This window comes from Vanellus vanellus (assembly GCF_965231255.1).
Source record: "Vanellus vanellus genome assembly, chromosome: 3".
NCBI lineage: Eukaryota > Metazoa > Chordata > Aves > Charadriiformes > Charadriidae > Vanellus > Vanellus vanellus.
Window position 1 is genome coordinate 9,793,412 of NC_138907.1, and position 14,138 is coordinate 9,807,549.

The following is a 14,138-nucleotide window of genomic DNA, read 5'->3' on the forward strand; positions in this document are numbered from 1 at the left end:
GAGCAGGGGATGAGTCCCTTTCAAAAAAGTTTTGATTGCAAGTTCCACCTTAATTAAAGGTTCGGGCTGTTTACAGCTGCACTGCAGTGTTGGGTGCCCTTCTGAGAACCTTCAGGGCTGGGAGAACCCTACTGCAACCAGCTGTTCCTCCAGCACCTATAGGAACCACCAGCCCTATCTCAGCCCAGAGACAAGCCCCAGGCACTAACCAAAGACTCTGCCCCCACAAATTCCACCCCCCTCATTAGAAAGCAACGTAAAGAGGCTGCCTGCCAAAACTAGTTCACAATTAACGCTTTGATGATTTAAGCAAGCATGCGTCCCCCAAAGCCCGATCTGCTCACACAGCAGTGTTTAGGGCCAGCCTCCAGGCTCTTCTCCCTGCTGTTTCATACACCACGTGGAGTTCCAGGATCACAAGGGAAGGAAACTTAGAACCCGTGATCCCGTGGCTCCTAACCAAACTACAAAGTGATCAAGCAGGCAAGTTTCTTGGCACAGGCACCAAGAAATACATCAGCCCAGTGCTATTATTAAGCCTGTACTATTGCTAAATTCAGCTAGTCATCTAGTAATTAATCGCAAGGGGGTAGTATACTTGTTTTGTAATGGGGTAATTGGATAAATTGTTTACTTGGGCAAAGTTTTAGTAATTTCTCTGCATCACAAGGGGCACGTGGGTTATGAAGAACTGCCCCAAACTGAAGACGATTCAGCAGCTGTATCAAAACATGGCAGCTTCATGGAAGAAGCTGCAGTGTAGACGTCTCTGTGTCAAGTTTCTTTCCCTACTTCCCTTATATTCCCTGCTTATTTTAAGAGCAAAGACCAGAGCAGCTTTTGGACCTCCATGGGCATCCAGTCAGAAAACATACTATAGGCAGTCAAACGTTAGCAGTATCTCCCGATTTCAAGGCAACTTTCAATGACCCCCAATCACTATGTCACTCACCCAGTCCTCCACGAGATTTTTTTGAAGATCCTCCCACAGAGAGAAGGGAAAAGAGCATGGAAAAGCACTGTTACCCGAATTATAAATCAACAAGGGAAGCTTTAGAAAAATCCCCGTTACAGACATGCAAAATGTGTTTGGTGTTCTTCCAAGTTCATCTTTAAGGCCCTTCAGTGGATGGTTAAGTTATTTGAACAGTGGCTTTTTATTAATCTGTTCAGTATTATTCAGACACTAGAGCATGTATTATAGCTCATCCCATTAGAAAAATCATAATATTGTTTTCCATTAAATTGAAACTATGGGAATCAGTTGTGATTACCATAACACACGTCAGACACAACTCTGAAAAGAGAACAGGAAGTACAAGATGTGTTTCATCTGGGGAGTGGGAGGGGACAACCAAAAAGGACAGGACAGAAAGTGCAACCAGTTTTCCCAAACAGTGCTTCAAAAGAGGACTTCAGGGGACCTCCAAGGCTGCAGGGACAAGGAGACAGGCACGACCTCAACTGCCTGCGGGGCATCTCTGTGTCAAAATGGAAAGACAGTCTGTAAAATATACTCTTGGAAATTCACTTAACTGTAGACATCTAATGGAACATCTATTGGAAAATGATTATACTGAAGAGCAGATGTGTGATTTTGTTTTTCAACTACTCCAAACCATAGTCTGAGCGCTTGTAAAAGCAACTCAACCATGCTCAGTGGCTTTTCTTTTCAGCAAAGTGCCTGCTGCTATTATATTCACAATTTAGGCACAACGTAACAGATTTCCTATTTTATCACTCTGCTTGTTCGCTACCCACGTGTATTTCTGGGGTCGCAAAATGAAAGCACAAGGGTTGACTAATGACCAGAAAAATTCAAGGTAGATTTAACCGAAAAACAAGCGCAAAGTGTGCCACAGAAATAACTTGGCTTTTTCTTGTAGCTTGGTAACATACTAACTGTACATTTCCCCTGATGTCCCACTGAATTACACAGATCAAGAGCACTTCCCTCTGTTTGAGTAACTCTTAAAAGGGGAACATTGGATTCAACCATATGCTTTAAAAAGTCAAACAAAAACCCTACTACACAAGAAATTCTTTGTTACTTTCTGTAACCACAGGAAAAATAAAGTTGGTACAATCTCAAATATCACACAATTTCTCTTTCCTATCCAGACATTTTTGTTTGAGTTTGTTTTCTGGTTTTGTTTTGGTTTTTTTTAACATCTTCAATGCTTATTGAATCATTTTGTAGAGAGTACATGTTTTTAAAAATGTGATTCCATATCTAGGTGCAATTAAAAACATAAACCTGGTGGTCTGTGTATAAAACATCTTCATTACGCTTTGGGTTAAAGTAACTTTTTCCATAAACTTCAAGAGAAAGTAGTTTCAATATAATACTGGCTGAGACCTAACATCAGAACAAGTCAAGCAATCTGATTTAATCACAAGACTTTGGGAATCCACTGTGGCTTGAGTCACCAGTACTACCTGATTACACTTGTATAAGAATCACAGCTGTCTCCATAGCAGGGCAATAGCCCAGCATAACCTGAGCTCAAAGTGACCCCATGTTGTTGACCAATACGGCTACAAGTCCATAATTAAGTGACTGAAGCCATGTTTACACTAATACAGTCTAAAAGGTAACAACTACACAGTGTACATCTAGCAGCCTGACTGCAATCAGCTGTCCTTCAGACTTGGTTTGAGGGGAGGTTCCTAGGTGGACCCTCCGATAGCTGATAAGGGCTGCAGTCTCCCCCTTGTTTGCGAGAGCCCTGCAGACTCTTCTACAACTTCCCAGTCTCTCTGAACAACACATCTTCATTATCTTCAAGACCTCTACCAAGCTGTCAAATCTGACTGACGTCAGCCAACAGATTCAAAAGCTGCCGGATGGGAGCGGACTGGCTGACAGACGGGCTGCCCAATCTTTCATGTTTCACCTCAAGAAGCCAGACAAGAGAAAAGCGGAAAAAATTCCTGGGGACTGAAGTTAAAGGAAACAGCTTTGTACAAACACGATTGCGATTGCGTCTCAGGAAGAAAAAGAAACTGTGCACATACTTGGTACTTTAGATTTTTGTCATAAAGCATGTTTTGTGTGGCTTAAGGTTTTCCGTGATCAAATTAATCTTAATAATTAGCTAGTGCAGCCTTAAAATGACATCCACATTCTCTTTTGTGATACTGGTTTTATAAGCAGCATTGGCAAACTTTGCAAACAGTTAAATGAGAGAGTTCTGCTACTCCCAGAACTTTCTTCACCGTGCAGCTGAAACCAGAATAATAAAATGCAGTGGTAGAGAATGCAGAAACAGGGGAAATGTTGTACATCTCATGAAACAGAAATATTCCTTGAGTTTATATACTGGTACATACGCATCAGTTCTTGTATGAAGGACAACCTAGATTAAACGACTTTAGCCATAAGAATAAATTTCATCAACAATACTGAAAGGCAGTAGTTTAATCTACAGCAGTAAGGCTCTCCTGGAAAATGAGCCTATAGGTGTCCTTGTGCTGTCTTCTGTCAAATGATATCTAGCTTTTGGGGGGAAACTATGCACACTCATGGTAACACATACAGACTGGTCAGTATATTAAGTCAAGTACCTGACCTGCCTTTTAAATTTGTGGTTTTAACAGCATTATCAGCAGACTTCACCTCCCAAAAACTCAGATCAGGTCTAGTGGGTAGCCACATAAGCAAATTTTTAAATCATCAGCAACAGCTAGCTTTAAAAAAGTTAATGTGTCCACACATGCCATGGTCAACGATCGCATAACAACCTGAAAAATATTTAAGCTTCAATCAGCAGACTTCCTCAACAGCAACTTTTCTGCTTTGCTTGCGTAGATGGAGTGTCAGACCAGGCTCAGCAATGGTCTTACCAGTAGGAACTAGTCCTGCGTAGCTAAGTTTTAAGATATCCATGTGTGAAACCCCTCTTACACATTACTGATGTCAGCCTTTAAGAAAATATAGCAAACACCCATCTTTGGCAGAAGTAACATAAAATATAACATCAGGCACAACCAAGTTGATTTGAGTGACATCCTGGAATTTTGTTGTAACTATTATGACACAACGCAGTTTCTCTAAGACTCTTGGATTTTAGTCCCTGTGACAGTTTGCTTTTAATATCATTTCTTCTGATTTGTTCTTCTACTCCTGCTATTCCAAGTCATAAAGACAATACTGACTTAACCTCTTGTATACAGCAAAGTGTGATTCAAAGAAATCCCATTGTTTCCCTGCAGTGCCCTTGTCTTTTGGGCCAGAAGGTCCTCAAATTAGAAATTCGGGGAGGGGGGAGTGCCTCACTTCACGGATCTACTAACCCCTCAAGTAATCCATTAAGGCTGTTGTTCTGCCATTCTTTTCCTCAACTGAGACACATACAAGCAACCTGGATTCAACAACAAATGATTTCAGTTACCTAAGCACAAATATCTTTCAAATGTGTAAGCATACAGAAAAATGATGGGTATACCCCAGGTTCTGTGTATCACTGCTGCTTTGTATTTACAATATAAACTCTTGGGAGAGGAGCCTTCATAAAGCCAGTATTTGAAGTGTCTGAATCTTCAACAATAAGAATTTCAGCCCATCAGCAATTAAGATGCTGAGTGCCATGTACACCCTCTTTCTGTTAGAGAACTCTGAAAAACCCGCTCTCAATAAATAACCCTGGCTTTGTATTCATAGCTACTGCAAAATAGAAGACTTTGCTCTTCAATTCAGTCAGCTGTTCTTATCAACAATACCTGCCTTTCAGACTCTCAGACTTCTAAGAGTCTTTGAGTTCAAGAGCTCAGTGCTAATCCCATTTATTTCAAAACTGGTCTTAATTTCAAATAAACAAAGCCTGAGAAACCAACAGACTCACCTTTCTCTCGCTTCCTTTCATCAGGAAAGCTACAATACAGAAAGACTTGTTACCTTTTTCCCTGCTGGTCTTGGGGAGCTCTCAACAAAAAACAGAGTTTGAGAGTACTTTATTGTTCATTATTTTAGTGATGCAACACACGTAGGTAACCTGGCAGTGTGTTTGATAATACTGAAATAAATGAACTAGGAAACGCTATTCTAAAACTAGACTTTTAAGTTCAAAATGCTTAAGATCATAAAGTTTTGGGGCTTAGACATCATAAATGAGCCCAGTTTAATATGTTGCCCCACATGCGCCCACACTGCCACTGTGCTCTGGCCCCGCTGGCACTGGAAGGTCTTTGTTCTTCAATGCTAGGGAGGGGGACAGACAAGACAAGGTAGCAATTGTGACACATCCCACAGGCTTGAAAAACTTTTGAAGTATTTGCATTAAAGCACTTGAAAGGACAGAAAAATAAGCACATGTAAACAACAGGCTATATGTGGGCTTCCCGACCTCTGATGGTTTATGCAAGATTAACTGTCAGTCCCAGCCATTAACTCTTCAGTTAAAGGGAATCCAGTATTTTGCTGAAACTCCGTAGAGCTCCTTCTGCAGCGGTCAAGACTGCTCCGGTTTTGCTGCTCACCGGCACAAGGACACAGCTCTGCGCTTGGCACTCTTCATCCCTGATGCCTTTTTCATCTATCGAGCAAGATGCAAGATCCTGTTTTAAAGACTGCATACCCCGTTTATTCTCTCCTGTGTATAAAGCTGTGCAAAAACCACTGCAGAGGAGGTCAGAGGCAGAACAGCAAATGCAGGAGCTACTTAAAAGTCACCCAGGTTTAATCTCACCTTCCCATTCAAGCAAGATCGTTTCCTGTAATGACTTTCTTCAAAGGAATTAGCTCTTCCCAATTACCTGGGCTTTCATTCCCCTAGGGAGACTCTTCCCCAACCTGCACTATCTCATTAGCAGTAATTCCTTAGATACTGTTTAAACTGATCCATTATTAGCTTCATTCCATTGCTCCCAAGGTATTATGAAGGAGCCATAACTAAATATTTAACTCCTCTTTTCAACATCTAAGCCCTGCAAATATTTCTAGATTTGCATCTCCTAATCTATTCCAGTAGTCGTAACACATAGAGTACACATTTAGCTCAATATTTTTTGAATCAATGATTCCTGTCATTTTTGTTGATCCTTCCCAACATAATTCAGATAATAAGGTTCTAGAAACAGGACTTTATGAGATATTGACCCAGGGGTTTGCTGGGGGAAGCACCACACAACTTCAGCATTTGGCTCTGCAACATATTTGCAAACAAGAACCGCACTGTGATTGTAGCACACTTTTGAGTTCAAATCCGTCACTTCTAAGCAGAAGAACTTCAAAGATTAACCACAGAGGAAAAGGGCAGAGAAAGAAGAGGAAAATAAGCCACTGATGTTGAAGGACTGTGTACTTTAGCACAGGTGAGGAATTCTAGAGAAACAAACCACCGGAGTGCTGGCATTCTCTATCGCTCGTACCCCTAAGTTTCAGCTTGCTTCAGCACTGCTGACATTTGCTATTGTGGAAAAGCCTAAGGAGCGTCCAACAAGTTTTTCTAGAATATCCTGACCTGTGGCATCCAAATTCCCAGCCAACCATCATCCTAGGTGTTGGCTTCCCTATTTGGCTTTAACTTCTCATTTTAGCAAAGGCCATACTCTCATTCGACCCCGCTCCTTAACACAGCTGTCCCATATTGCATTTTACCACCCCTTAGGAAACACACAGCTAGACCATTTTCAACTTAAACTCTTCAGGAGAGCGACTGTTCTGCTTTACATTTACAACGTCCTCCTTAAACTACTGAGTAAAATAACTTTGGCATTTTTACCCCCACCTATGGCTGCTGCTTCTTCCATTCCTACATAATCCAGCCTGCGCTATTTATCTACTCCTTATTACCCTCATGCCAAAAAAAACCCTTAAAACTTTAAAACCAACCATCTCCTGTGCTACTAAATTGATTATAAGATTTCCATCACCTCTTACCTATTCTTGCCACTGACAAGCAAGACTTTTCCATAAGCCCACCAGGCTCTTCTCTATTTTTTTTCTTTTCTAGTCCTTCCAAGTGAGTCAACACTCTGCTGTGAGCAAGCTGTCACTTCTACTTCAGTCGCTTCAACAGCAAGTTCTCCAGCCTTTCCTCAGTTTTCAAGCAGTCTGCTTGCAGCCTTATAACACAGCTTACTACATCCCTTTCTCAAATATCTGATCCGCATAGACGCCATTTAGAGGAGCCTCACAATACATAGCACCTATGTTTCCTAGCAAACGCTACTAGCTCAATTGCATCTTCATTCCAGAACTACAGACAGCAATAACAACAGCCATAAACAACCATCACTGAGACTTTTATAATCTTTCAGGGCATTTTTACATAACTACAAGTATTTATGTCACAATTTATTGCTGGTACCCATGCTCAAAGAACCATCAAAACCAGCGACCAACAGCCCCTTCAGAACAGGCATACCTGTGTGTCCTACTCGCCACTCTTTTCCTCTCTGTCCAAGTCCTACAACTTAAACGCATGGCCATACAACTGTCATTTCTTTTCACCTATAGGGAAACAAGTATCAGACTCTACATTTCTCATAACTGAACAAGTAGCAGATTTTTGTGCGCTCTCATGCCTGGCAGCCTCACTGTGCTGAGCTGCCAAGGCTGAAATAATGAAGCAGCCCACTGCTCTTAACCCCACCTGAGAACCTGGCCATACCCACTGGGTATCGCCAAGCCATTGCCAACCATAACCCATCTGTTAAGCACATCTTCACTCAGGTCAGGTAAAAAGGTAGCGATTATAAGGAGAGATGATGTGTACATTGTCAAACTGATGCTTACTCCTCTGGTCCTCTCTGTGCTAGAGGACCTGTCCTGAGAAGGTGTCCATAACCATATTGTAGAATAAAATTCTTCCTACTGTTCAGTCCTTTTGAAAAGGTGAGAGATAATAAATAGCAAATAAACCCATTTCTTAATGTACCTTACAAAATTAAAAACACTTTTAACTTCAGACTTCAAGTTCTCTTAGTATCAACTTTACACGATCCAAGAACTCAGATCAGAGTCTACACCTTTATGCACTGGTCCAACACTAACAACACAAGTAACACACTGATGAAGGTCCTTATATATACATCTATGCATAGCTTACTTCCAGGGAGAGAAGTGTATCTACTCTGGATGCTTTTCCAAAGAGAAAAATCTGCTCGAGGTCACTAAATGGGTTTGAGGTTTTGGACACAAAATACGGCAAGGTGAAAAAGTCACACTCAGAACAGTTAGTTTATCCTGCCAACTCAGCATCAAAGCAGATTTTTATTGGATTCAGACTCGCCCACAGATAAAGGCAGAGGCAAGAGAGTGCTACGCTCACCCCAGGAGCACCAGAGCCTCATCTATCCTTAAGATCTTTCAACTTCTTTTTATAGTAGAGAAATTGTACATGCTTATAAATCAAATCACAAGCAGCATTATTAAAACAGACGTTCAGAGTTAGCACAAGAAATAGCAAACTCAACTTGCTGATAAGTGGCTTATCCTCGTTGGTCCTGTAGCTCCAAAAGTGACAGTATTGCAACACTCGGCCATATTTAAGCTCCCAGTTATGTTTCTGCTATCACTCTGGATGCCTCTCGGGAGCAACAACCAACAGTCAGCGCTCAGAAACAGACACAGCAAAAATTTCACCATGCACTTCAGAGACAAATATGATATTTAACTATGGGCATCCTTGCTTGTAATCATTCCATCTTTTCTCACACTACCTGTGTTACACACATTTTGTCAAGACACTCCATCTCTATAAATTCATGAAAATGAAAAATGTACACAGTAACCTGTATTTTAGACACAGCAATTCATCATAAGACACCAATCCACTCCCCTCTTCCCTGCATTGGAATATATTCTCCATGCATTTCTTTTGCTTCTCTTCTCAATTCTAAAAAGCACGGATACTTAATTATAACTTTCATACTCCCAGAAAGCTCCTACTTAAATCACCTGTAAACATTCAGAATGGAAATTAAGATTTCAGCTGGCTCTTCTTCATTGTTTACTTGTTTATCTCTTTTCACTGCTACAAAAACACTCTAGTCACATATTCCTTGTGAAATGAAACATCTTATTTTATATCTCTGTCCTTTTCATTGCTGTATTAATTTGAGCTGCTGAAAACTCTGCTATTGATACTAAGGCTTGGATTGTGCAAGCAGTTATTTTTAAAGATCATATAACGTTGGTCCTAAATTCCCCAAGGTGTTCTGACTCCAGCTCTGCACACAGAGGAGTTACTTAGTTTTACAAGTGTAACTGAGAGGTGTAATAATGTAAAATTAAGAGGGCCAGCCTTAAGTCTAATGAATAATCACACAGAATGTACTTGTGGATTAAAGGATCGACATAAGCATGGTTTTTAATCCAAACAAATCCCAGAGTCACACAAAAGCCTTTTCTAAGCAATAAAACATATTTTCTCTGTCTCCCAACTATTAAACATAAAAGCTGTTAATCTTCACATGGTAATTGTGAATGACTGTATAACCACGTAAAGCACTACAGCCACTGGCACGCATTTCTGCCATCCCCATCAGTCAATTCTGTTTGGAGAGCAAATCTGGGGACTGGGGGCATGCAGGGTTAAAAACTGACCATTTAAAAATTAAAATCAAATTGGAATTTCTATTTCATTATATTGGCAATAAGAACAGAGTTGTGGGAAAGTCTACACAGCTCATTTCAATAAACATTTTAAAACACTGAGAGCACTGGATAAGCACAGGGAAGAACTTACTGCAGTGCAAAGCCACATTCTGATGTCAGCTGCATCTTCTGCAGGTAAGGACACCATATGACCCTTGTTTAGTTTGTTCAACCAGTTAAATAAATAGCTTATGCAAATGCAAGAAACAGATGAAAAAGGTTAAAAATCAGAAAAAGCTTCTTTTCCTCTATTACTTCATGAGTTAAAGGCCAAATAGAACAGGCGCAAGAAATTGAGGGGCATAAGAATTGATGATAGCAGCTGAAAGAATCAAGTTGATATTAACTTTATTAAATACCAAAACATTTTTTCTTATTTAGCATACTTTAGATGGTTTTATTTACCTGACAAAAAAAAAAGTATAAAAGCGGTTTTCCTGAACACTAATTGAATTCTAGTTTTCATGCAGAGAAAACGTGCCATAAAATGGAAGTAAGAAAAGATTACCCCCTCATTCTTCTTAAAAGACTCTGAACAGAGAACTGTGCAGATGCAGTGCATAAAAGAGAACAGAGAGCCAGAATCAGGTTAGGCTTAACAGGATCCCAAGTATCTCACACTATGCAGAAGACAGTGACTAGTAACCAGCAACCCGCAGTCATCTGTTCAGTAAGTGAACAGAAAAGTGCCTCAAAGCCTATTATACCTCTCTATAATCTCATTATTTTGTCCAGGAAATGGCCATTCTGAGGAACAACAGTATCTTGGTAACAAACCGCATTTTGTGGGATCAGGTATGGGATTCTCCAGTCAAGTCCTCCAAATTATGAGACAATAAATGAATGCTTCTAATGACTGTTTTGGAAAAAGAACCTTAGAAATAATGGTGACCAAAAGCATTAAGTCACCAGAGCAAAATACATCAACCACCCAACCTCACCTCCCAGCAGATTTCTACTTGATGAAGAAAACATAGTCTTCTGCCAGCTGGCAGGTTTTTAGCCCCTCTACAGAAACATTAAAATATAAGCATAGACTGAAAAGCTGTCATTGCAATTGAATTAGGAAAACCAAAGGATAGGCGGAGACTCACCAAGTAACTGAACTTCATAAGCTCATGCTTACCACTGGTTTCAGAGCAGTAACTGTAAAGCCATTAGACATCATTTTTATTATGTTATCCAGAGACATAGTCAAAAACCTGTAGTGTAACCTCTGCACAACACAATTCGGGATGTTAACTACTTTAAGAAGAATGGTCAAAGGCTTTGACAACAGCACTGAAATGAACAAATTCCTTCCAGGTCAAGCCAGCCAGAGAAGACGACTAAAAATAAATCACAGCAGGAAAAAAAAAAAAAAAAAAAAGGGGGGGGGACTAAAGTTTGTCATCTATGCAATGGAACAGCAAGTAATCCTTAAACAACAAGCCCCTCCCTATCACATGATTCATTCCAAGATCCATGTTCATGACTTATTGCACAATTAGCAGTGCTGTGACACCACACAGCGCAACTGCTCCATAATGCAGGAGTCTTACCAATAACTATTCATTAACTCTGTCTTCTCTAATTAAAAATGACTCATGAACTAAGGTGCATTTTATGATTAAGCCTCGAACAAATCAAAGCGAATTTAGAGTCACACACAAAATTAAATTTAACTCTATACAGTATCGCGTTAAAGATTTTGAAAATAAGTGCTGCAGCATGAGCACCCAATTGGGAAAGTTCCTTTGAATGGACAGAAAGGTCCTTCCTCCATAAAACACTGCAATGACCCATAAAGGAGAAAGGAGCACTGCTGAGAGAAGATGTGGACAGGGGAAACCAGTATCAGCAAAAATGATTACTGCTCCTGGCTTATGGTTCACCATACCTTCACTATTGCAATAGGAAAAGCTACTGGATCCTCTTAAAGCTTAGGATCCCAGTTTTACAACATACAGCACACAAGTCCACCACCAACCCCAGTACCGCTCCCAGGCTGCAGTACTGGTTGCCACAGGGAACAGCAACTATGCCTCTGAAAAATCAAGACTTAGAAGCAACATCCCATGACACTGAATCCAGCTTCCTGACAATGGTTTATAAACATCAAGCACCATCCCATAAATAACAAGGTTTTAACAACTTGAACGAGAAGGCTTTGCACTGTTTGCTGATTTCCATAGTCACACTTACTACTTTTCAAAATAAGTTTATTCATAGAATCATAGAATGGTTTGGGCTGGAAGGGACCTGGAAGATCATCTACTTCCAACCCCCTGCCCTGGGCAGGGACACCTCCCACCAGACCAGGTTGCTCAAAGCCCCATAAAGCCTGGCCTTGAACACCTCCAGGGATGGGACAGCCACAGCTTCCCTGGGCAACCCAGGCCAGTGTCAAGCCTACTCATTGCCACTCAGTACAACATGTCAAAGATGATGCTGATCACACCAGGCCTCTGCCTGCCCTGCTCTTAGGCTCCTTCTTTTCCCACGTCACAATTTCCATCATTTTCTAGGTATGCTCTGATCTAGCCCCATCCAAGTTATCCTCCCATGTGCATTCTAGACATGAGGTCCAGAGTCATTGTCTGTAATATTCTTTTGCCACAACACTTTCCAAGTTCTACTCACACTTTATAGGCTGGTGTTTCCACTGCCTATCACAATTACCAGCCCATCCCCCTTCTGCCATATGCTTTCCATTTCCTTCTCTCTCCTGTCTCTTAGCAGATCACGGTTCTATTACGCAAACAAAACTTCTCCGTGCTACCAAAACACTACAAATAGCATGTGTATCAATACTTTAAAGACCTATGCTACCTGTTGTCAGACATTCTCAAAGGAAAAGTGAATTCTATATATATAGAATAATTTTTAAAATTTCTAAGGACCATATGGTTAAACTTGGGGCAGGGAGCAGGAGGTTGTGACAAGATTATTAATCAACCCTGACCTCTAACCACTCAGCTCCATCAAACTGCCTAATTGCCTTGAAACCAACCTGCAGTATTCTCCCCCCTCCAACCTTCATCAACTTCATTTTCATGAAGTTTGTTTTTCCCCCACTGAAAAGGACAAAATGTCAACTGACTTTCAGAATTTGGCAAATTATTTTTTTAACGTACCCGAACCAGATCCAGTGAAAAGAAGGGTGAGAGCCTGACTGGCTGCCTATGCTTTTAAATCACTTTTTTTTTTAACTGGCTACATCATTCCAGAACAAGGGAAGAAGTAAGAGCTCTGCCAGTAGAATCTGATCTTTTTCTACATATGGTTCTTAAATAATATTATTAAAAGTAACCCCATTGGGCGTATTATGTATTTATTTCACCAAAGAAAACAGTGTTTACTTCCTGGACACATGTCATGAAGTGGGTGATAAACTCTTCTCAATATAGTAAATAGGGCGGACTGCCTCTTTTATACTTTGAGCTTAGGTAGACTACTAATAACCTTTACCGGAATGACTCCTCTAAAAGCTGGCATTACAAATGAACTAGACAACAATCCTTCCAGCAGGTAGAAGGGGTTGCCGTTGCTAGATGGAAGGAAGAAGTACCTTGCTTTCACATTTCAGAAGCCTGCTCGTACACCCTTGGCAGGCCCTTGCCTCTCAGTAGCTCCCTACCTTCACCAAAGTAACCTTTTCGCCATTCTAAAGGGACCAGACAAACCAACCGAGCCCACGACGGACCGAACTTCCCCGGGAAGGCCTCACACCTTCCAGCACAGCGGGGGAGCTGCGTCCCGGCCTGCCGGCAGGAGAAGCGCTCCCAGCAGCCGCTCCTGCCGCGCCCGGAGCCGCTCAGCCCGGCGCCAGGAGCCCCCTCAAGTTCCGGGCAGAGCTCCCCCTCAGCCCGCACCGCAGCGATGGCTGTCACCGCCCCCATCGCCGCCACACCGACCTTCCAGCGGCGGCGGCCCCTCCGGAGCGGGACGGAGGAAAGGGCCAGGGCGGCCCCGCCGCCGGGCCGCACTCACCTGCGGTTCATGGGCCGCACTCGCACGGCCACCTTCACCGAAGCCATGGCTCATACCCGCCGGGCCGCTCGGGCTCGGGCCCGCACCTGCTCCAGCCTCCGGCCCGGCCCGCGCCGCGCCCCGCCCCGCCCCGCCCCGCCCCGCCCCGCCCGGCCCGGCCCGGCCCGGCCCGGCCTGGCCCGACCCGCGCCCCGCCCGCCCGCCGGGGCCGAGCGCAGGCCGCCCCCCGGGCTAGGCCATGTCGCTATGGCAACCCCCGCAGCGGCCTTCCCTCCTCTGGAGCGGCTATGGGGGCCACATAGGGGCAAACTACGTCGTAACGCGTTGCTCCTCTCGGCCCTGGGGCGAGGAGGAAGAGGAGGAGGAGAAAGAAGAAGAAGAAGAAGAAGAAGAAGAAGAAGAAGAAGAAGAAGAAGAAGAAGAAGAAGAAGAAGAAGAAGAAGAAGAAGAAGAAGAAGAAGAAGAAGAAGAAGAAGAAGAAGAAGAAGAAGGCCGAGGAGGGGGGATACAGTTACTGTGGGTGGGGGCATCTCCACAGGGCCATCCCCCGAGGTGTAGACACAAA

At 42.5% G+C, this 14,138-nt stretch overlaps 1 protein-coding gene across 7 annotated transcripts in view; it reads right to left on the reverse strand.

The window, feature by feature from the left end:
- Nucleotides 1-13,658, reverse strand: part of KIF16B (kinesin family member 16B) — a 151,001-nt gene extending 137,343 nt beyond the window's left edge. For all 7 annotated transcript variants that reach the window (XM_082481950.1, XM_082481947.1, XM_082481946.1 and 4 more), the window contains exon 1: nucleotides 13,574-13,658. In XM_082481950.1, coding sequence (XP_082338076.1) covers nucleotides 13,574-13,620 — 47 coding nt within the window. In that variant the 5' untranslated portion in view covers nucleotides 13,621-13,658. The remainder of the gene's footprint in view (nucleotides 1-13,573) is intronic.
- Between the last annotated feature and the right edge of the window lie 480 nt (nucleotides 13,659-14,138).